General features: G+C 36.9%; 2 protein-coding genes across 5 annotated transcripts; both read right to left on the reverse strand.

Annotated features, from left to right (window-relative positions):
- Window positions 1-623: 623 nt before the first annotated feature.
- Window positions 624-12,900, reverse strand: LOC115448403. Its single transcript, XM_037444661.1, has 13 exons — window positions 12,646-12,900; window positions 5,771-5,856; window positions 5,167-5,269; window positions 4,782-4,918; window positions 3,924-4,677; window positions 3,568-3,652; window positions 3,328-3,456; window positions 3,007-3,172; window positions 2,592-2,653; window positions 2,102-2,231; window positions 1,511-1,670; window positions 1,188-1,330; window positions 624-743 (listed from the first exon to the last, which is right to left on the reverse strand). The coding sequence occupies exons 1-13, from the start codon at window positions 12,848-12,850 to the stop codon at window positions 624-626; spliced, it is 2,280 nt and encodes a 759-aa protein (XP_037300558.1). The 5' UTR covers window positions 12,851-12,900.
- Window positions 12,901-14,373: 1,473 nt separating this feature from the next.
- Window positions 14,374-25,610, reverse strand: LOC115448387 (nucleolin 1). 4 transcript variants are annotated; one of them, XM_037444572.1, is made up of 9 exons: window positions 25,431-25,610; window positions 24,649-25,026; window positions 24,308-24,395; window positions 18,538-18,724; window positions 17,129-17,271; window positions 16,452-16,581; window positions 16,045-16,157; window positions 15,206-15,237; window positions 14,374-14,711 (listed from the first exon to the last, which is right to left on the reverse strand). In XM_037444572.1, the coding sequence occupies exons 2-8, from the start codon at window positions 25,011-25,013 to the stop codon at window positions 15,226-15,228; spliced, it is 1,038 nt and encodes a 345-aa protein (XP_037300469.1). In that variant the 5' UTR covers window positions 25,014-25,026; window positions 25,431-25,610; the 3' UTR covers window positions 14,374-14,711; window positions 15,206-15,225. The 4 variants fall into 4 exon arrangements, with proteins under 4 accessions (XP_037300469.1, XP_030031666.1, XP_030031665.1 ...); XM_030175806.2 differs by having other exon boundaries at window positions 16,440-16,581; XM_030175805.2 differs by lacking the exon at window positions 15,206-15,237.
- Window positions 25,611-27,341: the final 1,731 nt, after the last annotated feature.

Raw genomic sequence — 27,341 nt, forward strand, 5'->3', positions numbered from 1 at the left:
ATGTTTTCAAGCCCTGATTTACATATATATGGCGCACTTACCCCGAATTTGATTTGACAGCCATAGTTTGTTATAATATTGAGTGATTAAAAATTATCCAAGAGCAATGCGAGTAAAACTTATTTCTCTATGGACTAAAGTGAGTGTTTTCTTTATAATGTTTCATATTGGCGTTTTTTTTTACACAGGCGCACTTACCCCATTTCCGGAGGCAAGTGCGCCTACTACAATTTTTTTTTACTTTGAGCAAAATATTATTAATTTATGGTTCGATTTCCTTGAATGGCTATAGGTTGTTATCACAAAATACCAAATATTCTTAAATTAATAAAATTACATTCTTAAGTCAGCACAAAAAGAAATTATTTTGCATTGAATCCAGCTATGAAAATTTTATGGCGCACTTCCCCCGACTGACCTTATATTTTCTTAAATTTTTTAATATAATTTATAACTAAATATAAATTAAAACATGTTAGTAACAGACAACTCAAATGGACAAAAAAAAAGGAAAAAAAAATCTGTGCATAAATATCCACTATCAAATACACAAACTAAGCAACTATTGTTACTCTACATATTTAAATATATATTACTTTAGGTATAAATATTGGAAACACTGGTTATCTTGTTGCACAGTCAGATAATCGTCGGAGAAGACTGCAGCATGGCATCTCGACCAGTAACGACAGTAGCAGCGCGGCCAGGAGCGTCAGCACGGACGTCGCCGTATAATATATCCACTAGAATAAGCGAGTTTGGTTTTTTCTTGGGTATTTTATTTTGTATCCACCACCTTACTAAATACTTCCATCACCGATTTTTTACACTTTATATATTTAATCCATTACGTCATTACACAAGGTCGTGCAGACACTCTTAGCTTGTAATTTGTTCTCATGAACTTCTTTGAAGGATATTGAAACGTCACAATACATTATTCAGGGCAAAACGACATTTACCATGAATGTTGTAGAGTGTCAAGAGAGTGCAGTGTAATATTTTAAATTCAGACTTCTCGGTACTTTTGGTACTTACGGATCGTCATAAGTGTCGCTTATCATCAATCTTAATTTTTTTATATTACCTGAGTAGGTAAACGAGCAAGCCGAGAAGTCTCTAAACTAAAGCTCTACATATGAACATGAGTAATGCAAATTTTTTAAAAAGTCTAGCCATGTACTCACGAGACACAGCGGGCTGGAGCACGCCGCCGTCCCCGCGCCGAGCAGCACCAGCCTCGCCGCGGCGCCGTGCAGCAACAGCGCGCCCAAACACAACCGGCTCAGCGCACACGCAGTGCTGCTCGACAACACGCGGCGGAACAACTCTACCACACCACGATCATTATGGTCTTTATTAACACATCCATATCACAAATATTTATAGTATTAACATGTCTCATGGACATTCGTCGTTTGCAGATAATTTGAGATTCGACAAGTCAAGCACACGAAATGAAACTTAATTGTTTCACAAAATACAAATTTGCAGCCTATGCTATACCAACCAGCATATGTAGTACTGCAGAGCAAGATCGGGAACAGCAACCCGAGTGGCCAGCCCGCGTGCAGCAACGCACTCACCCAGCGCCCCGCGCCCATCAGCGGCAAGGAGCACGGCAGCAACACCAACGATATGGATACCACCCACAGTGCGCTTAACGATATCTGCGAGAGATACATTTTGCGTACTAGAACTAGAGAATGAGTCTTAAATCGACACATAATCTTATAAAATACACTAATCTAGATACTGATTGCCTAAAGATCACCTTTTTCTAAAGAATATACAGTTTGCCTACAGAAGATACACTTTGCCTAGAGAATATACAGTTTGCCTAAAGAAGATACAATTTGCCTAGAGAATATACAGTTTGTCTAAAGAAGATACACTTTATCTAGAGAATATACACTTTGCATAGAAAAAATATAATTCTGGCCATTCTGAGTTACCACGTACATTTTGTGCCTGTGTACTAACTATACTATCAAAACTAGAGAATTAAAGAATGGTTTGCAAAGTACGCTAGCATTTTATATTTTGAAATATGTTTAAACTGTACGATTTTAATCTAATTTCATAGTCATATTATCATTACCTTAGAGATTTTGACAGGACTGCGCACGGAGTGAATTAGCCAGCCAGTAAACATTCCGATGAAGTAAGGAGCCACGCGAGCTAACGGACGATCTATTATGGAGGAATAGGCCTCGAAAACGTTCGAGAATCTGAAATTAAAAAAGTAATGAATACTAACATTTTGAACAAATAAATAGATCTTCTTAACCGACCCCAAAATAAGGAGTAGGTTGTCAATTGAACGTGTATTTTTATGTTTGTTACCTTTAATTCAATAATTTATTAACCGATTTGATTTCTTCATATTGTAGGCTCATAATCTTCTTTAAAATATAAATAAAGTAAGCACAGTAAAATACAGCAGACAGTGTATGAACTATGAACTCACAGTACATTAGTATCAAGGTAAGCGGCGCTGACATCGGCGGCGACGGCGGCGAGCAGCACGGCCGCGCACGCGCACGCCACGAGCCGCGCGCGCGCCGCGCCCGCCCGCGCTCGCCGCGCACGCCAGCGCGCCCGCCGCGTGCAGCTGCGTCTCCGTCGACACGAACCACGACACCTGCATGCACTGCGGACCCGACGATACTATGTGTAGCTTCCCGCGTCAACCAGGACACAATACTATCCACGCTCTCTCGTCAGTGGATACTGTGCCCGTATAAAAAAGCTTGGTCTCAGAAGTCTAGTCAACTAAACGAGACCTTCGAACTATACGAAGCGATGCCTGACAATCCTAAGTTTTAAAATAGTACATAGTAGTAATCTGCCAAATTAACGCAATCTGGCAATACGTCAAACCTTTTTAATGAATAAGGTAAAACTTCTCAGCTTAAAATAACTAAATATTATGTTGCTATCTAAATGCTACATTTAAGTTAACATTGTTACGTAAATTTATAACAAAACTTAGTATCCTCATACCTGTTGATCTTCAGGATACATGTTAGAAATATAGATCAAGTTCCTCCACCAATACGAGTTGCAATTTTGATCATCGCCGTCCGGCAAAGTTAGCACTGCTGTGTCTCTTTGTACGCGGGTCAACACCGCTGATAGCAGAATAGCGTATGCATAAGATGGCAGCATCCTAGTGATAAATATACACGGCATAAAAATTGTTAATGGTAAAAAATAAACACATAGGTACTGGAAGTGTAAAAGAAAGAAATGAATTTAGCCGATAATGCTAAAGAAACAAGCACCTAAAAGTCAGAGAAATAAACAAATATTGTCAAGACATACCTTATGATCCTATTGGTGACAAAGCAAACAAACTGCAATATCTGTCCACATCTGCCGCCGAAACTGACCAGCTCCTCGACGGTGTAGCGGCTTTTCAGGTAGAAAAAATGGTGGGAACTGATAAGGCCACTGAAAATAATGTATAGAATTTTAGTTTTCATAAGATTTAAAACAATTTTTTCAGTTAGTATTGAAACAGGGGGATAAAATTTAACAACTGAAGTTAATAGTCATACAGACCTTATAAAAAACAATGTGTCGAAAGCCACTGTCCCCATCGTTAAGATGTAATAAACATTTTGTCCGTTGACATCTCTAGCGGAAGCTGAAAACAATGAAAATTTGATTATCTTAACACGCTTGGAAGTTAGCGTGACCACATACCATGATCTTTTATAAAATTATTAGTAACCAAACTATCTGCACGTGGCTCGCCCAGCTGGCGTGCAGACAAGACTCCTTCGAACTATAACCATTAACGGACATATTGCGAATTATGATGGAAACGTCCTATGCATAAATTAAGAGAGATCTTTGTTTTAAGACCAATTTTAGACTAGTATATACATTTCAAATACAAAATACATTTTACTAACCAGAAATATAATTGACCATAAGACAAACGTGAACAAACATGACGCAAAAGGTGGCTACAATCTTCAGGCCGTGAGTGAGAGCCAAATCTTTGTTCGCAGTGTTCTTGTTGAAGATCCTTCTCCAGGAATACACAAACGAGAAACAAAATAACATTCTGCAGCACACACCATTTCTTCTGTATTCTATCTTGGATGAAGAACTATCTTTGGCTGGACTCGGAGAATGCACAGTACGTCGCGCAGAGCTACATTGCTGCTTATATTTCCCACATCTTTGGCAATTTTCTTGACTAGCACAAACTATGTTATTTTTTGGTGTATTAATATTATCAATAGCAATTTTTGCATTGGCAAGTTTGATAGTATTTACATTTGTCGCTTTATCCACTTTACTATTTAATTCATTAACTATTTTATTTCCTTTAACTTCATTGTTTCTGTTATATTTCTCTAGATCGAAACTCATTGCATTTCTATTATAAAGCGAGCATTTCACAAGCCCCAGTTCAACAGCCGTTGCTATTATTCCTAACAAAATGAGCGTAGCAGTTACTCCAATAAAGCAAATGGCTCCGAAATCTCCTTTGATGTCGTAGGGTTTGATTTGCCTGACCGTACTAATTCTAGTTGTGCGTGGCAAAGTTCGATTGGTTTTGAGGTTTTCGTTGATCATTATTGAAAAGTTTACGACGGATTCTACGTCGTATTTAGAGCAAGATCGAGGTATACACATCCCCATTATTATGTTATATGTCTGAAAAAAAAGTATCCGTAATTTAAACTTTTTTTTGTAAGGTTTTTACGCGTGTGTTGCAATAACATTGCTGGTGGTTACATGCAAGACTTTGAATATTATACCTTCGGAATTGTGAATTTGGAAATGTTCATAACCAGCTCCACTATAGTATAAGCCAGTCTTATAGGCGGTCTGTCATCCCTCAAATCTCTCTGCTTCAGCTCATTGCGGTTTAAAACCCATCGCCAGTCGTGACTACCTGACAATTAAAACAGGATGCCTCTCATACTATGTAAAACTATAATATTTCACATAAATATTAGATGTTTGGGCGTAGGTTAAATACATTACTTACATTTGATTTTAACATTGGAGAATCAGACGATAATATATGTTACTAACATTAGCCTTATTATATATTATATTTAATACTACATCAACATCTATTACGATTTTGAAATTGTGTTACAATAAAAACAGTTAGTTCTGCTAATATTATTTACTTACCATAATCTCTAAATCTATCACTGCGGCGCATTTCAGTTGCATAATCGACAGCTTGAAGACTCTCACCAGTGTAATTACCGCGAATATTAACAAACTCACCATCCTATTCAACAACAAATCACATTAGAATTACAAAGATTAACAATTTCAAAAGACGCGCCTTTTATGCCTAATGATCGGAAGGGCCAACTAGTGTAAAAAGGATTAATTACTGTCAATTGAGACATGAAATGAACTAGCCCGACCTAAGAAATATGATTTTGATTTCTAATGTTTACGCGAATGTTAGACATTAAAAATAAACTATTTTTCGGATTTTATCGCGGTAAAATCCGAAAATGGGATTAATTTTAACTTTAACATTTTATTGCAAAAAAAAACACATTTATTAGTATTTTCATAACTAATCTTCTACAAAAATAAATGGTCTCGAATACTCGCGTCGACTTTTTTATGAGAATAAGTACTTATTACTAAATTCGGCCTTTAACCCTTATTAAATAATAATCTACCAAAAAACACCTATTTTTTTTCGCGGGCTATTTACTTTTTGGGCATTAGCCCATAAAGTAAAGAAAGTAAGTGGTGAATGATATGGTCTTACCAATCGGTCACACTGCTCTTGAGATCCAAGCCAAAATCGATTGCCACTAAACAACCCGGACTGGTAGTGGCCGGATGCGTCTACCGCTGGAATTTCAATATTATTATAATTTTATAATCGGTGCCCTGTATGAGAGTGCGTCTTTACAATTCGGCACATATAGCGTTGTAGGCCTTGACAGTTACTAGAATTATGTTTACATGTCTTTTTGGATGAACTCTGGTTGACCACGGAATGACCAGAAGGGTCAAGACGAGATATTTTAATTTTTTTCTATTTTTTGAGTTATTATTACCTTTATGCGGTTACCGCTCTTCGGTATTTACTATTTAGACGGATAGAAAAAATATAAAGACTACGTCTCCCAAATGAATGAGACTAAACATTCCACAAGTTATATTCGTATAAGTACCTCATAAGAAACTAGATAATGATTAAATACACTATATCAATTATACCTTCCTATAAATAGATAATAAAAGAACAAGACGAAGCTCCACACGTCCAAAACATGACTTTTCTTAAAAGTTATACGTGTATTCTTTATGATCTACCGCCTGCTTAAACGCTGAAGAAAAACATTGTGAGGTAACCGGCATACCTGAGAAGTTTTCCATAAGAATTTCAAATGTATGTTAAGTCTATCAACTCGCACTAGGCCAGCGTGGTGGACTAAGACAAAACCTTCTTAGTAAAGGCCCATGCCCAGAAATGGGACAATATATAAGGCTGATATTATAATATTCTATACTCGTATAAACCTATATATAAATACGCACGCGTATTAACTGACCCCAGCATCGAGATATCGATTAACGCTCCCTTCGTCCGTCCGTCGTTCCATCACCCCTTCACAAGGGGGAACAAGTCGCCCTTGTTGGAACCCATTGTTTTGATCCGGAATATTATAACAGAGCGTTAAGGGGGTTAATACAGAGCAAATTAATATTAGAATTATTTACTGTTTGTAAGATCTGGGATATATTTATATGTAGCGCTAATAACTACAAATAAGCATGTTAGCTAATAAACGCTCATGTCTTTAATCAAATCTTGATAAACCAATCGGACGACATGGTTTGTTCTCATAGAGATAACACAGTCTCGGGGTTGGGGCGCGAAAATTATACAAAAAACAAAAGCTGTTTACTGTAGATTAGCATAAAAATACGCCGACCTGCCCAATTGACGGGCCGGGTCACCTTGTAAATGATTACCAAACTCCTCATAGGGATTCCAGAATAATGAGTACATAATGAACTGCTGAACTTTAAAGAGTATGGAAATAGGAATTTTGATCTCACTGTACGGTAATTCATGCAGTTAATAATGCTCATATCAAAAGAGCGTGAAATACTAATGTTTTTAATGAACGCAGAGATAAAACGCTTTAAATTACGATGTGCAAGCAAGCGTGGATCAGCGAACTTGGCCGTTCACACGGGCCGTGGAAAACGTGGAAAGTTGTCACGCATGCGCACTGGACGCAATGAAAAGTGACCGTTGTACGTCACACGTATTGATTTGCCCAATGAGGTAAGCGAAGATGCATATGCATGAACAGGTATGCGTTTTCCAACATGTATGCATATTGAAATTTGCATCGTGCAGACTGCAGACTTCGACGGCAGTTTCAATTGGCTGCATGAACGATGCCCGTAACTACATGTTGGTGATTTAACCAAAACTTAGACTTATTCTTATATAAATATCACTATTAGGAGGTAAAAACTAAACATGTTATTTGAAAAGTAGATGAGAAAAAATAGAGTCAATTTTATTCCAACTCCTCCCTATCTTTCTATTTAAATAATTTCGTTGCGCCACACTTCACCACTCGATGTCATAAAATGTAGTGTAGTCATTATAGTGGTGGGTGTGAAGGTGAGAAAGTGTCTAGTCAATCTTATTTCTGTAATTAGCTATTATGTGCCTTCATAAAACACACAGCGTTGATGTGAAGAAGCTGTCTATGGTTATGCTTTGTCTATAGTTATATACCTGTATAATCTGTGGATTTTGTTTACTTACACCTTCTTCTCACCAGAGGCGCCACTGTCGTGACGCTTGTGGCGAGTTGACAGTTATTTGAATCATAGCGTTTGTGGTTTTGCTGTGTTTTGCCGCGAAGTTTCAGTGATAAAGTAATTGCAAAGAACTTTATGTGCAAAATTAGTGCATCAAGTCCAAATTATTCATCATTTACTTCGGTAAGTCTTTAGCATATTTTAAGATGAGTGATAATCGTGTTTATGACCAAGATAAGCCTGATTTTGTTGCTCCGGAGGGAGAACAAAACAGGGCTACGGGCTCGCGTGAAGATTTACACAGTTCATCTTCTTCCTCATCTTCGGAAGATGAGGAGGGTTTCGCTAGCCCACCGCCGAATAAGCGATCAAAACACGATCACCGACATAGCTCATCTACCGTCAATGATCCACGAATAGACGCATTAATGACTCAGGTAGCTTGTATATCAGATTATCTTACGAATTTACCGTACCATTTACATACTGCAAACCAACCTTCGGATAATTTAATAGGAACTCCATCAACATCACAAACACCTTTTTTAAATAATCCTACTCAGACGGACGTTAGTTTGGGTGAAATTCACGTTGATTTTGATAGTAAGATGGTTATTCCTGTAGCCGATAAAGATCGTCTCAGGAATCTAGAACAGTTGCAAATGTTTGATTCACCGGCGTGGAAATCGATCCGTTATAAAAAGGCATTACAAACGTGTGTCGCTAGCCCAGGGTTTACAGCATTAAAAGTTAATGAGGAACTCTGTCATTTCAACAATCAAAAGGATTATTTGCAGTCCACAGAACAGGTGTTAGCAGGCTTGTCAAATTCTGTCTTGGAGCAACGGCAGCTATTACAAACAGGTCTTCAGAGTCTGGTAAATTGGGCTGCCGCTAACCCTGAAAATATAAATTCTAACACCTTGGTAGAAAAACTAACGGGTCTTTTGGACCTAACTCAGAGAGTAATAAAAAGTGGGAGACTATAATGCAGGTTATTTGTGGTAAGCGGGGAGAATGTATACAGACTAGGCGTGATAGAATTTTAAAAGAGATAGCCAATCCCAATTTAAAAGCTACATTACAGAGAATCCCGCCAAGCTCTGAGTATTTATTTGGACGTGAGAAATTGTTGCCAGTCATACAGTCTTTGGGTGGTACACAGGTTTGGTTAAATACTCCAAGCTACATAAAGAGGACAAACCATCAACATCTTCTTATTCTAACCGTGTTACACATAATAAGGATGTTAGGAAGAACAAATATCATGATAATAAGTTCCACCGCACTCCAAAGAATAAGCCAGATTTTAAGAAGAATCAGCCCTTTCGTCACAGTAAAAAAGGCTCAGAATACAAGCACAATCCAAAGACATCACAAAAGTGACTATCACTTCGAAGGGGTTGTTTAAGAAATCATTTAAAAGTTTGGAAGGAATTGGGCGCAGGCCCATTTATTCAAAAGATTATAACCTATGGCCGTATACCTTTCAAACGAAAACCCCCCTTGCAGTATCCATACAGCCATATACAAAGAGCTTTAACAACCAAGACATCGGACCAAATGTCAGAGGTCATAATCAAATTAAAATCCCAGAATATTCTAGAGAAACCATCGGTAATAAATTCTGGTTTCTTTTCAAAAATGTTTTTGATTCAGAAGCCAGATGGGGGAGTACGTCCAATTTTCGACCTCCGGAACCTCAACAGTTATGTTGCTACAAAAAGATTCCAATTAATTTCTCAGGTGGACGTTATGGATTTCCTTCAAAGTCAGGATTGGTTAACGAAGATAGACCTTCAGCAGGCTTATTTTCATCTACCCATAGCGGAAACACACAGGCGTTTTCTGCGCGTCATATACAAGCAAGAAATCTTGCAATTAACAGCCTTACCTTTCGGTCTATCCTCTGCTCCTCAAATTTTTGCAGCCCTATCAAATTGGATTGCGGAAATCCTTCGGGCTCGAGGAATCAGAATTATAGTATATTTAGACGATTACCTTTTGGCCCACCAGAATTGTCTCAGCCTTACCAAACAGGTTACGGAAACCGTGACTCTCTTAGAGTCTCTAGGATGGCATATAAATTACCAAAAATCAACACTAATCCCTACCCAGCAGTTAGAGTATCTGGGTCTCAGGTGGGATACTCAAGTCCAGACAGTAAACTTACCCTTCAAAAAAGTTCAGTCAATACAAAAGAGCATTCGGGGCATTTTAGAGGTAGAGAGTTGTACCTTAAGGCAGGCTCAGAGCTTGCTAGGACAACTAAATTTTGCCAACCATACAGTACCCAAGGGCCGTTTACATTGCCGCCAATTCCAGGTTTTTCTCAGACAGTTCAAACAGACCAGACCTCGGGAGAGAAGGCTACTAACCCCCTGTGTGATACAAGACCTAAATTGGTGGCTGAAAGAGATAGAGCACAGTACGGTCTCTCTTCAAAGAAAGGAAATTACTCATTTCCTCACCACAGATGCATCGGATGCAGGCTGGGGTGCCCAGCTAAATGGGGTGTTCTTGGCCAAGAGGTGGACATCACGCCAGCGGAACTGGCATTCCAACGTAAAGGAATTGTACGCAGTTTTGCGGCCATAGAGAGTCGGCAGGTAAATTTGTCAAATGCGCATATCCTAGTGCAGTCAGACAATCGTACACTAGTGGCGTATATAAAAAATCAAGGTGGCACTCGCTCAATAGCACTGCTAAATCTCACCAGCAGGCTTCTGGAGCTAACCGAGCAGCTCAACATAACGCTGTCGGCATGTTACCTCCGGGGAGGCTAAACGGCATTGCAGACCGCCTGTCGAGGGGTCGGCCAGTACCCGAGTGGCACTTGTTACCCCAGGCCACGGAGGCCATATTCAGACAATGGGGAGTTCCGGATATAGACCTGTTCGCATCCGAAAGCACCGTCGTCGTTACCAGTTACGTCACGCTGGATTCACAAGATGGATCAGCAGTATACTGCGACGCATTCAGTCGCGAGTGGGACTACAATCTTGCTTGGGTGTTTCCACCACCCAATCTAATTCCCAGAGTTCTATCGCACCTCAATACCGCGAAGGGTCTTTACATAGTGATAGCACCCCAGTGGACCCAATGTTACTGGTTACCAGACCTACAAACTCGAGCAATAGAGGATCCAATAACCATATTGCACCTGCAGAGGGTACTCATAGATCAGACCACCAGGCAACCACCTACCCAGGTGGACAAGATACATCTCCAGGCTTGGAAGGTTGGGGGTGGTCGGAACACATCTCGCATTGGAGTGTAGATGAACAAAAGTTATTAAATAGCAGCTGGCGTTCTTCAACTCTGGAAACATATAAGGCTCCGATTAAGCGCTGGCAATCCTGGTGTAAATCAAATGACACTAATGATAAATCTCCAAAGGGTGAAGATATTGCTCGATTTTTAGCAAACCTTTTTCTTAAAGAAAACCTAGCATTTAATACAATTCTTCTACACAAGTCAGCCATATTTACTCATTGTAGACCGTGGAAAGAAAATTATAATAAAAACTTTTTTATTCAGCAAATATTAAAAGCCATATCGCTGGCTAGGATACCAACTAAAAAGACGCCTATCTGGGATACTAAAATATTATTTGACTGGCTGTTAGCTACTCCGCATTGTGAGACACTTTTTGACATATCAAGGCGTACAGCTTTAATATTGCTTCTGGCATCTGGTCGCAGAATACATGACCTAACCTTGCTAGAGGTGACTGAGGAAAGTCTTGTTATTGAAAATGACAAGATTATTTTGTGGCCCCCCAGGCAGCATTCGATCAGCAGTAGCATCAAAGAGTTGGGTAGAAGATAGACCTGTACAAGAAATATTAGACAGAGGTAATTGGAGGAGTATGTCAACATTCACCAATCATTATTGCCGCAGAGTACAAAGACGGAATGATCATTCTGAAGATTTGTTGCAGAGAACATTCTCAGTTATATAAACAATAATTATTATTTTATTATTATTGTTATTTTTGTTTTGTTTTGTTTGATTATTTTACCTTATAATAAGGAATTGTTATTTTATTATTATCCTTTTGTTTTGTTTGATTATTTTACTTTATAATGAGAATAGAATTTATAACTGTGATCAAAATGATAGCATTATACGATTTTCATTTATATATTTTCTACTTAAAAAAAAAAAAAAAAAAAAAAAAAAATTATAATTGTGGTAAATATAATAATCACATAGCGTTTGGGTATTTAATTTCTCCCTTCTCACCAGCAGATAACAAACAGGTCTTCACATCAACGCTGTGTGTTTTATGAAGGCACATAATAGCACTGTTTTGCATTCCAACAAAACAGATATTATGTGTAGAATAAAACACACAGCGTTGCAGCAAGACTCTTGCAGGTGAGTGAAGACACGTATGATTCAAATAACTGTCAACTCGCCACAAGCGTCACGACAGTGGCGCCTCTGGTGAGAAGAAGGTGTAAGTAAACAAAATCCACAGATTATACAGGTATATAACTATAGACAAAGCATAACCATAGACAGCTTCTTCACATCAACGCTGTGTGTTTTATTCTACACATAATATCTGTTTTGTTGGAATGCAAAACAGTGCTATTTTGACCAGTAGACTTAAGATATAGTAACGGTCTAAATAAATTTATTAGGTATTTAATATGTTTTTGTAGCATTTATGTCTTGGAAGCATTTTTCTTTTCGATTGATACATTTCTAATAACTATAAAATTGTAATGTGGACTAAACCGACTTAAATGACAGTTATACAAAATATATTACTCTTATAAAATTCTTCAAACTACACTAAACAACGGTAGTGAGGCTGAATTAAAATTTAGAACTTACCACTGTACGCCCAAGATTTTCCTTCCGATAAATCTTTAAAAAACAAACTCATATCTTTCCAACATGACACGTCCAACATTAAATGCACACCGTTTGTTATTTTTGGCCACACTGCTGCCAAAAACGATGGATCGTAAACTTGAAACAAATCGTAAAACATTTCGCGACTCGCACCGCGCTTTTTAACTTTTGAACGAGGTTCCATTTTTAAACCAACATTTTGCCGCGAAACATGTACACCTTCAGCCAGTATCAAAAACAAAAATAACGGATACACTTTTATAATTTGCATATTTCGTTTAAATTCACAGAAAAAAAAATTGCGTGCGATCACTAAGCAACTATACTTAACAATGGTAACGCCGATAGATCAATCGAACGTTGTTATAAAACGAGTGTACGCAGGTGGGCATTACAAGTTCTATATGAAAAATGAAACCAAACAGGCATGTAATAAATTTCGAGCAATTAAAATATTTACTTTCGCCGATTATCTTTGGGTCATACATAGTATTAATTACGGAAATTGTGATTATAACGGAATGAGAATTGCCGACAATCACATAAAAAACCCGTTAGCATGACTGCTTTGGTCCCATGATTTAATTAAAAATTATGGGATTGGCTATGATGCTGTTTCCGAGCTCAATTAATTTATTGATTTGGCCAATTTGTTTAACTAATGAAGGAAACTCAATAAAATAATTATTAGCCACATATTTCATAATTACGGTATATGCCAGCCGCCTGTTCGATCGACCAACGGGTCGATGGATAAAAAATATACCCCGATAAGCGCGATTTTAGTTCACAGCATACAAGAATACATACAGCCACAAAAAATATAATAAATTCCCAGAAATAACTAAAGCCGGAAGATAAAGCACAAAGTAAAATCTACAGCGATAAAAATGTCATGTTTATCCGATATCAATCACGCCTGTAGGAACATAATGAAATTTTAGTTTTTAAAACAATTAAGAAAAATATTACCAGAGATGGGTATATTATAGATTATAAAGCAAATTACTAAATTTACTGAAAACCTAAGATACGTCTATAGCGTATAAGATGTAGCGTCCAATAGCGCTGTCCGGGCACAAAAACAATTGTATAAAGTACAAACGAAACAACTGAACAGATTATTTGAGTCCTGCAATAGCCTATTCTGTTCATTGACGCAGTAAATGAGTATTGCCTGCAGTATTTGATTTACGCAACCGAAATATATCGACTGCAATAATTAAAAGTGCAAGATGACTGCATAACTGAATTACAAAATAATATTATGTTTGCTGAAAACTATTGGTCACGATATAACGTCATAAAAATTGTAAACAAATTTCACAACAAATGTCACTCGTGGACTATTCAGATGCTGGTGTACAAGCAATGACGTAACTAAACTCAAAAACTACCCAACGGATTTAGATGAAATTTGGTTTGGAAGTAGTTTGAGACCAAGGGAAGAACATAGGCTACCTAGAAAATATATAGCATCACTTTTATATCGGAAAACTTAAGCCCTGAAAAACTTTATCACGCAAGATGCCAATGAAAATACATGCTCTAGACTTAATAAATGTTTCACTTTTTGTAATAACTACACCACTTGGAAAATTATAATATTATGTGGAAAAGCAACATCGCAAAATCCATAAAATAAAGTTCATATACAAAATAGTCATACATATACTATAAAGGTTTCTTGTAAAATAAAAGCCGTCATATTAGTAATTACATTTAATATCTGTCAAAAGACATTAGCTTACAATTATTTATCTCATGTACTTAGTAAATACAATTAGCTAGATTTAATCAGATAGTGGGAGCCGTTCCGAAGACGCGGGCTGCGCGGGCGCCGGTGCGGACGCCGGTGCGGACGGCGGCGCGCGACTTCGGAACGGCGCCCATCATGTCACTGTAGTCTCTGTAGGACGCGACGAGCAGCACACTCACACACACGGACACGGGACGAGCACGATATTGCTTATATGTCTTTACAGTTAAATTTACATTTGTCGGAGCCGTTTGTTCGGCCGCTGTCCGTCATTCATGAAGCCACCCTGCACACAAAAAACATATTTATTATATATATATACCAAGTATATTGATGCTAAGTTGATGATTGTGACCCAATATATGCAATTTGATACAATTTATATAAAAACAAAGAATAGTCAACACCTTCGGCCATAGGTACACGGTTAAAAAGTGATACATAAGAAGGGTTAAACACAAATGAAAACTATCGTATTCACAAAGCACCTACAAGGCTTCGTCGTATCATTCCGTGAACATTTTTATATCGTTGAATCAAAATCCTAAACATGCAATGTTTACACTATTGAAAATATCTGTTTAATATCTAGAACACGTTTGCGTACTTCTTAGTGCCGGAAACGATAATTTAAATCTGATTATAGACGCATCATTTCTGCGATATCTCATCAACCGCCGCGCAGGCGCACTTTTACGGCCGACATAAACATTGAATAGCTATTAGTGATAATTATATCGAAATAAGACGACGAAGTGTCCGTATTCATCAGTACTGTACCTGCAATATGTATTCTTCTACTACAGGTAGTTCTGAAAAGAATGCACAGAAAATCAATAACGGCAAAGAGAACTGCGCGTGTTACAAGTTCATGTGACATATTTTACACTGCATTTCTTTGCGCATCTTTCTATGCACTCGTTTCTTTATCGAAAAAAATGTGATGAGCATGCAAAAACAAAAAAAAGCAATTTTGAAAAAAAATTTGCAAAAAAATACAGTTTAATTCGGACAAACATAAAATGTAACATGTAAATGAGAACATAAAAACAAAAATAATGCGAACAAATGTGGGCATGATTTAAGTAGCTGTGTGAATAATACTATCCCTATTTAATGATATAAATGTATTTCATAAAAGATATAGGTCTGAACATTATGATAAATAAGGAACATATGGTTACAACTATAAGGCATTATAATAAGGTAGAAAATTAAACAGCTCTTGTGATAAGACTTATGATAATGTGTTCAGAAAAAAATCATAAATATTCTAGCCATGAATACGGAATAAGAATAGTACCAAGTCTTCGACTTCAAAAAATTATAAAATATAGTCGTGTTTGTAATGGAGAACTAACTAAAAGAAGTCAACAAAATCGATTGTCACTATCAAAAATACTGACCATAGTGTGGTATAAAAATATTTTTAGCTTTGAAACTACTTTTCTACTGATGCAAATACCAGCCTAAAAACCAAGCTAAGTCTATAACGTAATTTGGTACAAATATTAAATTTATTTTTTCTCACAAAGTGACACTTAAATGCGACGAAACTCCTTTAGTATGAGTAAGGGTGTAAAGTTAGAACTGAGAGATATAAAGTGTTGTATAGTTACCGGGCGGCCCATGAACCCCTGCGGAGGCAGGTAGGAGTTGACGGGCGCGAAGCCGCCGCGCGGGAACGCGCCGCCGCCGCCGCGACCGCCGAACCCGCCGCGGCCGCGCGCGCCTGCGCACAACAAAACACCAACACTTCAAATACATGTCTTCACAGGGATCCATTAAGCATTATAGTCAAAGATGAGTTGCCGAACTTTAAGGAAAAATCCATGTTCACCGATGTAGCTTACCACGCACTTTATTCGCCGAAGAATTTAAAAGTGAAGTGCTGAAATATTTTACTACCTTGACACGCCGAACTTATTTCCATCTCATGATTTCATACAGAGTAGCCGCTACACACCTCCCTCAATAACAGGTCCATCTAAAGTGCCATATTATAACAAATTACCTCTGAAGTTACCTCTGGCGTTGAACGACGCGCCGCGCGGGCGGAACGAGTTGTTCGAGCGGTTCGCGTTCGGGCTCGTGTTTGTATTTGTATTTGCATTTGAGTTGTTGCGGTTCTGCTGTTGTGGATGCTGGCGCTTGTTCTATATAAAATAAAATTAATTACATCACAAATATCATTAGGAACTGATCTAAGAATGGATATTGGTTAGCATTTGAAGACCAATAACATCCTAAAAAAGTTTATCTCCTAAATTCATATCTAAATTATTAATAAATAATGCTCCAAATTAAATAAATCTGAGAAATATGCCTTGGCTTTCTAGCTTGTTTTTAACACAATATGTTTCTTTTTGATTCTATAAAATTTACATTTTATTCAGTAGAAATACAACATTTATTTGAACTAATTTATGTGATAAAAGATCAATTAATCTTCTTTGCTTAAACTTTCGTCATCAATCAAAAACCCATCTTTCGCTAAACACATGTGAATAATAATATATACCATGAAATAAAATTTCCTAACGAATTTTTGAAAATGATTTGTTTAATTTTGTTTCCAACGTACGACATGGCGGACTGACCATGTTCACTGTCGCCTCCGTACCCATGAAGCCGGCTTTCGAAAGGTCAGGAAAAAATAAAAAAAGTAGTTTATTTGCATAAATATAAAAAATGAACACGTACCTTGTTGGTGTTAGCGGCGTGGGCCTTCTGTTCGTCCTCGTCGCGGTACTTGTTGACGGTGACGAGGAACCCGTTGATGCGCAGCTCGCGGTCCAGCTTCAGCGCTTTCTCCACGGACTCCTTCTCGTGGAATGTCACCCGTACTGCACCATTATAAGAGTATTACTACATTACCAGTTATGAACTAGATCAATTTAAAAAATTGAGAGAAAATAATTGGTGGGTTCACATAATGGAAAGGCTGATGCCTAAGTTACTGCTGACATTAGTGTTATACATAATATTTTCCATAATATGGAATCATCCTGTCATGGTATTTTAATGTGGCGTCAGAGAATGTTGAGTATTTTCGATTTGTTTTAACTGTCCTTGGATATTGGACATGTTAATACAATTACTTCAATATTTTTTTATATACACAGACTATGTACCTTTCTACCCATAAACTATAAGAGCATAATAAACCAAATAGCCTTGCATCAAGATTCAATATTCGCACATATACGTTAGTTTCCAGTATCTAGCACGTAGCAATAAAGGTAAACTGTCGATGTGACCTAGATAGAAGCCCGACTACACCTGTCCCTTGTAACAGTACGCGGGGGAGCTTTGAGCGGTTAATCGTGCGGTCTCGAGTAATCGAACCGTGAGACGAGACGCATGCGAAAGGGAATGCGCGCTTCCTTGTTTATAACGTGACAATTATATTAAGATGCTACACTTTACTCGACACTCATATTTTCCCGGTATAACAATAGCCAATTAACATAACACCAAGCCAGTGTTAGGAGGCGTATAGGTTGCAAAACTGAGATACTAGTCCTAATTTCGATTTTGTCACCACATGACGTGATAAACAATTCGACCTTTTACCACACAATATTATGGGCTACAATCTACATCATACGTCAATGTATAGTTGGTGCGCAAATAACACCATACACGATGACTTATAGCAAAGCCACAAACATTCTGGACCTCGAGCTTATTATCTCTCATTAGTAGCGACGTTGAAGAAATCACGCCAGCCTTACGTTTTATGGCATTTTTATGACTACTCATTGATTAACACTTAAATCGCTTTATGTTACGCATTTTTATTACTTAGCTATTGAACCCACATATTTCAAAATATGTGAGAAATATTGTTTGGTTACATAAAATCCCTCTGAGTATAGCGGGTCTGCAGTTTGTATGCAGAGGGTATTCAATAACTAAACTGATTACGAACATCCTTTTATACACATTCACCAAGGTACTTAAAATAATATTTTATTCATACTAAAACTGTAGAAAGTACGGGAGTCAAGAAACAAAATATCTGCAAAACATGTAATTAACAACTTATTTGCAAACGGAATACAGTCACACAACCTTAAACATCGGTACTGTGCTATAACAATACTCACGTATCTTGTACTTGGTCTTGCTGAACTCGTGTATGTGCGACACCTCGCCGCACTGTGCGAACAGCAGCTTCACGTACTCGGTGCTGGCCTCGTACGGCACGCCCACCAGCACCGCCGTCTCCGCGCGCGACTCCACCGACACCGAGATCGCGCTGCCGTCCACCACCGTGCCCTCCTCCGACAGGGCCTGCGCACACCACACGCTTGTATTCACCACTCGAAACAATGTCACAACCCTACTGGACTCTGAAGTTTATAATTTACACCACAACTGATGAGCCTAATTTGATATTAGCATAATGTATCGTAATTGCCATAAAATAAGACTGTAGATATTACTGGACTTAGATTTCAGAAACAGATCAGCCGAAAAACTGGTTCAGCATATTTGGTCTTTTTATTCAAAATCAAATTCCGAATTGCGACCTTATTGGATTAAAATAGAATTAAAGACAACATTTCGATATCGATGTAGACTCCCGTGATTTTTCATAGACATTTAACTTATTAAAATTTGGAAAAAGTCAACATTTTACTATTTCCGATAATATGCGTGCAGTTTTTCGCCATCTCTGCGTTGATTTTAATGCCCAACATAAATAAACTGGGGTAGTACTCTTTCTGACGAAAATCAAGTCATAAAGCGCAATACTCGTCCATCTAAGGACTCAGAGGATAAGTTTAATATACTATTAAAATACCTTTATTATTGGCCACATAATAATCTAAGAAATGTTGTTAAAAATATATTGTAAGAAAAATAGTCTTTATAAACTCAAGATAAAGATAGATAATCATTTCTCATACTGGCCTTTTGTGAAATGACCAAACAATTATGCATTGGCCATTATCACCTCGAAAAAGTCCGCTCAGCAGCATGGTTTGGTAAAAAAAATCACACAAAAATACATTTTTGTACATAACAAATATTTAGTTATAGATAATTTTAAATATATATTTATAAGTAATACGTGACAATTTATACATTAAACTAAATTAAACCTAGTATGTGAATACGCTCACACCAGATGTGGAAAGCACATGCTATTATGCCTAAGATTCGTTGAGCTTAATGTTTCATTCAATGATGGTAGATGAAGAAACCATTACCACATCGATTCCAGCCCTACGCCACAAGGTTCAGCAATATAGGCATAGGTAAGCCACTGCCAACCATAACAATCTTTTTTTAAGCCCTATGTGAAGAAGTACATGTCATAACGTCGAGTTTATTTCAAAGTATGTAACCTTGTTTGTTTCAAAAGTATTGTTTTTAGTCTCAATAAGCCCCCAGTTACATCAACAGGTGCGACGGTTACATAACACGCGGCGTGCCCGGCGCGTGTCTGAAGCCGCCTTCTAAGTTACGGCTACATCTTGCCCAACTGGCACGTGACATCGGACACAACACATTTCACACCCCGACAAATTCTGAAGACATACAGTTTATCATGGTAAGACGCTGTTTCTACGCACCCTAATGTATAGTAACAATGTAAAGACGAATTCGGCTTTTGTCATCTAATATGAATTGTGTTTAATCTTGTATTTTGTAAATATATTTACTAATCATACTGTTGATATATTCTTCTACCAAAAGCAAAAAACCGAAGTTATATTATGTGTTAAAGAAAGAATAGAAAAAATCCATCTTAACCGAATGTTGGCCATGGCGACCAATCTCAACGGAGATCAGCCAAGTACTTAGGAGACATTATAATGCTCAAGTGTACGAAAGAACTATTTATCTGGTAATTAAATGATGCGACCGCAAATTATTGGAAACAACGCTCTAGTTTGTAGAAGTTTGTATACAGAAAGTCTCTACGCCATATCTTTTTTACGACTGCCTAAAAGTATAGTAAAACTTTAAACGAAACTTGCCATGTCACTTGATTTTTTTAAACATTACAAAAACGAATTCAAAATTAAATATGTTATACTGAATTATTGTCGACATATCATTAAGGTGCTATTATTAAGATCGCGCGGGAAATCTTACAACCGGTTTTGACTTCAACGCTTGTATAACCTTATTCACAGATTTTTTATACAAGCGAAGGAGGAGACGAACAGTTCGTTCGCCCGATGGTGAGCACCACGCCTTGCTTGTGTTAGCAACACCATCCAAAACTTTGTCTACTGTATTATTGCATTACTTTCGTCCCCGTGCGACATAAGTATACTAATAACCTGAACTCTTTATTAATTCGACGTAAGTTAAACTCACACTCAATACTTTACAAAATAATTAATGCCAAATGGGACACCAGTGAATTGTTGAGCCATCCCTCGCTAAAAGTAGGTGGTAGTAACAGAGTACAAAATCTGTTTTTTATACCATTTACCTCTAACAATGTTGCGTGTAATGATCCTATATTAAGCATGTGTAGAGCACATAATGATATCAGTAAAGACCTAGATATTTTCTCACTAAGTCTAAATAGTAATATAAAAAAATGTCTAACTAGAGTGATTGTATAGCAGTTATTTAATTTTTTGTTTCGAATTGTAATGATATGCGTAGCTTTTATCGGAGTTTGAATTTAGCACTGTTAAGACTACTATATCCTTTAATTTTTTATGTATAATTATAATTTATACTCTGTAGCTATGCCTAAATAAAATGAAATAAAGTCTCATCTTCGAAACCACCCAACTTATATATTTTGTAAATGTTTGGTTGGTTCCAGATAACATAGGATAACTGTAGACCCGATAGGTGGCGCTGTTGTTGAGATATAAAAACATGAAAAACAGTACACAAAAAAGCGGTTTACGTAGTAAGCCGTCTGGCAGGGCAACGTATTCTGGGCCCACTGGTACCCAATAAATTACTAACTACAACGTCATTCAAACCGGAAACAGCGACGCTTGTACAGCTGCTTGGCTCCACAAATAGACTGCGCAGAACTACTTACTCACACGGATCTTACAAACTTGCCGCCGAATATGATATAATTATGAAACTAACTATATATAATCGGATAAGAATAAAATTATAGATAAACAAAAACATATAATTCTGTCCATAGTATAGGAGTGTCTGCCCAGTAAAAAATCAGTGTGCACACTTAAGAATAATATAAATAAACAATACCTACTACAAGTCATATTATACTGACTACAAATCTAAATATATTTTCCACCTGTTTTATCAAATAAATTCAATTGTATTCGTATCCTAACAATATTGTAGCACTATAGTATTTTCCTTCTCTGAATATAATTTAGTAAACTATTGAAACATGACATTAAGCAATTTAATTATACCAGACGAGGGTGCGATAGTGACGAATCGGTTCAACCACTAACGCTGTTTTGTTAATCTTATGGCGGGACCACACACGGCTTGAGAATATTTGTGTTTTTGGACAATCGAACATCAACTTTGTATTTTATTAAATTTGTTCTGCCCAAGAAGCGCATTAAAAATATGTTAGTGGTGTATCAGCATTTAATATAAAATAGACTATGCAGTGCGTGCAGTGCATAAACACCCTTAGAGAGAATCTTGTACGTAAATTGGGAATATCCGATATTGTCTCTAAATTATAATAGTAAAGCACCACAAACGAAGCGATTGTTAATTTGCCGCGAAAATGACTGAAAATGAAAATTACTATTTTATTGAAAATCGTAATATTTCGCCGGGATATTCCATATGTATGTATGACCGTCAATGAAAAGAAACTTTCATCACACTTGTAGGAAGCTAGCGCTGTGATTTACATACCGACTACACAAATTCATTATAAATTTTAAATCTATTATACGAAAAAACAAAATTACAATTAGCATTTATTCTAAGTATTTATAATAACTAGTTCTTAAAGATAGTAAATATAATGAAATAGTAAAATGTAAAAAAAAATTATGTCCATTGAGCTATAAATATTATATTACCTCATAAACTTATATCGAGATATTTGATAGTAAAAAAACAGTTCAATGATCTCCATTGTATGTAGCGGATATTATTATGTCAGTACGCGGTACACCTGCATTACTGGGCATTCAAAAAATACTTAGGGTTGCCACTTGCCACGTCTCAGCCGGATTGTCGAGTTTCTCGCGGGTCAAAGGTAATGATATAACAGGATGTAGTTTGCAAGGCCGCGTCAATTGATATTTGATATTATTCGCTTTCACTTACTCGTGTAATATGCTGATTCGAACTATAACACATAAGTATTACATAATGCAAACCCAAAAACAGAGAAAAATATATATTATCCTCTATATTGTGTACGCAATTATGTTATTTGCAAGTGTATAATTAATAATGCATTTTTAATAACCAATTACCTTTTTTTAATGAACACATTTAAAATGAATAGTCATATACGTTAATATTTACTACACAAAAGATAATGCCCTTTCAGTCATTAGATTAAAATAACAATTTGATAAACTGATTTTTAAATAAGTATATTCATTATAAATATCAGAGATTACCTTCACTGACGATATTTACAAGAACTGAACATATTGTGATGTTATTATGTAACTTAATGTACTTCTAACCGGTTAAGAATCGAGACGCCGCGGATACGATTCCCGCACGTGGACAAATGTGATGCGCAAATATGTATTTGTTGCTAATCTTCATATCTTAGAACCAAGTCTTTTCTAATTAATACTCACGAGTCACGAAATAACACTTGTGCCTTAATGTGGGGTTAGAAATGTGTGCGACACGCGACAGTTGGAATTATTTATTAATAAGGGCTGAACACAGGTGACAACCCTACCTACACCATGTAAAGCAAGTGGGGCTAAAACCAGTTCCATAGAAAACTACAAAGAGTTGTACAACATAAATAGATTGATGAATTCTGAAGTTGCATGTGAATACCATTTACAACTTATGTTTAAATCGACAATTGCTATGAGGACATATCACATTTCCGTTTGCTAAAATATCCTGATTGAATAAGGGATAAATAACAATTCTTATAAAATGTAGACTAGTTTTTTTGCTTGCAGCACTGCCTACAATGTCTTTCCTTGAAGTCTTACTTTTCTAGTATAAAAGTACAATCTAAATTCTACACCATTTATTGATTTTCGTATTTAGTAGTTTCTAACATACAAATAAAAATTTATAGAATTATTTACAAGTTTCTCAGTTTCTTATCAATAAGTATTATCATGATTACTGTAATCAGTGTTTTGTCTGTTTTGATTCACTGGTTATTAGATTGATGAACATTTATTGATAATATTTACAATTTACTTGATATGTTATAACATAATATAAAAATCTGCAACTTTTACTTAATACAATGTGTCAAATTACAACCTAACAATGAAAATTGTTATGCTGTAATTTGAACCACCACTACATAACTAAGTGTTAAATATCATGTGATTTGTAGTTGTTTCTGGAGAATATTAATTTTGTAGATGGTTGGAGCAAGGATCTGTTACTTACCACCACTGTAGGTACTCACAAATACACATCACAAAGAACATGGACACAAATCTCGAGCTGGTCTCCTACCTCAATCATCACAAATGAAATTTTGAACATTTTAACATTAAAACAGAACAAAGCCACTGATAAATCACAAAACTGTAGAAGACCAGCCAGTTCAAACATTCAAATAGTCATTCTGCATATGACTTGAGGGGTAACGGTAACAATTTGAAAATTTAGAAAAATTGAACCTTATCATAAGAACCCCATGGGCTCGTCACTAAATCTACCAACTTAAGTGTTTCTTTCAATATAAAAATTATAAAATGTTAATAAACTTTTGTTTACCTTGTCCAGAGACTCTTTGTTTTTGAATTCGACTATTGCCGATAATGTCGGAGTTGTGGTCAGTTCAGTTACAATGATTGGACCACGTCTAAAAAGAAAGAAAAATGTCTCTCATTAATTATGACTCCGCTAGCCGCTGTTGCCAGCATTCCGAGTGCAGTTCACACCTCCAGAACTCATGGCAAGCATATTCTAGGCATATTCAAAGACAAATGCAAAACATACTCTACAAGAATTATAGTTCTACAAATCAGGACAATCAAGGGACTGATATTTGAATGTTGGCTAACATTGCATTGGCAATCTGTATTAGAAAATTAGCGTCATTAACTGGCACTTACTTGACGTTGATGACTTCGCCGTGTTTTGAGAACAGCTCCTTCAGTTTTTCCTGGTAGTCGAACAGATAGCTCGACGGAAGATTCTCTACGAGCAATTTACCAGACTCGACCTTCTCCTCTGGTTTATCTTCCGGCTTGGGCTCGCCTTCGGCGCCTTCCTGCTGCTCGCCCTCGGCGTGCTCGACGGCGTCACCAGTCTCCGCGCCCGCGCTCTCCTCGCCAGTCTGTTCAGACTCTCCGTTGTTCTCGGCCGCCTCGGGCATTTCCGATGTTTCGGGCTCCTGCACCTGCTCCTCGGGCTGTGCCGCGGCTTTGGCTTTTGATGCCTGGTTTTTAGCACCGCGACCTTTCTTTTGTGCCACCATTTTGTCTAAACCGCTGAAATTCACATAAAAACTATCTCAACCAATCGGGCGCGGTTGTCTGTTACGCTTCTACGCCTAATACATTTCCCGCCATATCTATTTTCTGTGTAACAGTTATCTACTGACTTGGCGCCTATTCCGAGATCTCAAGGACGTAGTTACTAACGCGCGAAACGCCTTAGAACACCCAATTACTCAAAGTGCGCACTTATATAGACATTCGAGCTAAATTTAACTATGTATAACATCATAGATAACGGTAAATATATCATAACAAGCCATACGCGCCATGAAGCATGGATACAGCGTTAGGCGTGAATGGAAAATCACATACCCCGCTCAATGACTACGCTTCGCATAACGCGTCCCTAACCGCGTCCTAAACAACTTAAATATTGAATGATATGATAAACTCACCGGATAAATGGATGCTGCTAAAATCAATGAATTCACAAATTCACTCGAAATGACGCCAAACTAAAAGCAATAATAACACGAAACCGGCATCACGCAAGCGCATCCGCCATTAAAAAGTGAGGTTAGCAGTGTTGCTAGAAGAAAATATTTTTACGATAATCATTAACCGTCCTATGACCTATAAAAATAATCATACATCAATATAAAGTAAGGCCAATGATTGAACTCGTGGAAAATTTCACAGAAATATTAACGAGTCTAATTCCTCTAGATATCCCCAATTTAATCTAGAAATAGATAATAGAAATTCAATAGCTCGCTTCAAAATATAATATTAAGTATTAGTAGATATTTACAAGTGATTTGTATGTTTTATTATTTACAAAGTGGAAAGAACAATACAATTTTATGCCCATTCGATATTGGCATTCATCAATAAACAGTAAAGCCATTTTTGTACCCATGCGAGATGTCCATCTGGGAAAACAGTGTTTCGCAGGATTGGATTTTCTAATTCTGAATCATATTCCGCTTTTTCTCCTGAAAAAAACTAACCAGGCAACAATACTGATCCCTGCATAACCGTTAATTCACTCAGACACTTTTGCCAGCAGCCAGTGGCTGCCTGTAGGTATATACTGACGTGCTAAGCGCTAAAGCGGTATGTCAGGGAAACCTAATTTCGAAATAATCGAAGTTTTGAAAATATAATTTTATAGTTTTGTATGTAAACCTGAGATAAAGAAACTCTTTTAAGGTTCTTTTTAACAAGTTCTAAACAAGATACCGTTATTTGAGTAAGTTCATTGGATGAGTATTTCTTTAAAGCAGTCTGACGACATAAAAATCAAGATATTGTTTTTTTTTGTGATACCGCTTTTGAGCTTAATACGGCAGTATAGATTTATCTATATTTATACAGATTTAATATTTAGATTCTATAAGTATATACATCCAGATTACTTACTGATTTTATATTATACTAGCTTTTGCCCGCGGCTCCGCGGCCCGCGTTATAAAGTTTTTCAGGCCCGTTTTTGCAACATGTTTCATTACTGCTCCGCTCCTATTGGTCATAGCGTGATGATATACAGCCTATAGTACTCCACAAATAAAGGGCTATCCAACACAAAACGAATTTTTCATTTCAAACTGGTAGTTCCTGAGTTTAGCCATTACTGCTCCGCTCCTATTGGGTATAGCGTGATGATATATAGCCTATAGCACTCCACGAACAAAGGGCTATCCAACGCAAAAAGAATTTTTCAGTTTGGACCGGTAGTTCCTGAGATTAGCCATTACTACTCCGCTCCTATTGGGTATAGCGTGATGATATATAGCCTATAGCACTCCACGAACAAAGGGCTATCCAAGGCAAAAAGAATTTTTCAGTTTGGACTGGTAGTTCCTGAGATTAGCGCGTTCAAACAAACAAACTAACAAACAAACTCTTCAGCTTTATATAATAGTATAGAGTATAGATTTGGGTAAGTATATATTATAAATTCAGATATGATACACATATGAAATGGATAGAGATTTTTACAATTCATGAATAAATTATGTATGCAGCGTTTCTTTTTTTCTATTTGGATGTATTTTATAGATAGTTATGTAATATTCGTTTATCACTTTATCTATACTATTATATAAAGCTGAAGAGTTTGTTTGTTTGTTTGTTTGTTTGAACGCGCTAATCTCAGGAACTACCGGTCCAAACTGAAAAATTCTTTTTGCGTTGGATAGCCTCGCTATATATCATCACGCTATACCCAATAAGAGCGGAGCAGTAATGGCTAATCTCAGGAACTACCGGTCCAAACTGAAAAATTCTTTTTGCGTTGGATAGCCCTTTATTCGTGGAGTACTATAGGCTATATATCATCACGCTATACCCAATAGAAGCGGGGC

This window comes from Manduca sexta, chromosome 28, assembly GCF_014839805.1.
Source record: "Manduca sexta isolate Smith_Timp_Sample1 chromosome 28, JHU_Msex_v1.0, whole genome shotgun sequence".
NCBI classification, from domain to species: domain Eukaryota; kingdom Metazoa; phylum Arthropoda; class Insecta; order Lepidoptera; family Sphingidae; genus Manduca; species Manduca sexta.

Coding starts and splice junctions, on each gene's coding strand:
- LOC115448403 (XM_037444661.1), bottom strand. CDS start 12,850: ATGGAACCTCGTTCAAAAGTTAAAAAGCGCGGTGCGAGTCGCGAAATG. Junction 2,232..2,591: donor CACGCGGCGGGCGCGCTGGC/GTGCGCGGCGAG, acceptor TTTTAATTTCAG/ATTCTCGAACGTTTTCGAGG. Junction 1,671..2,101: donor GTCCTGTCAAAATCTCTAAG/GTAATGATAATA, acceptor TATCTCTCGCAG/ATATCGTTAAGCGCACTGTG.
- LOC115448387 (XM_030175803.2), bottom strand. CDS start 25,013: ATGGTGGCACAAAAGAAAGGTCGCGGTGCTAAAAACCAGGCATCAAAA. Junction 16,582..17,128: donor ACGCCGCTAACACCAACAAG/GTACGTGTTCAT, acceptor TATTTTATATAG/AACAAGCGCCAGCATCCACA. Junction 16,158..16,439: donor CGCCAGAGGTAACTTCAGAG/GTAATTTGTTAT, acceptor TGTTGTGCGCAG/GCGCGCGCGGCCGCGGCGGG.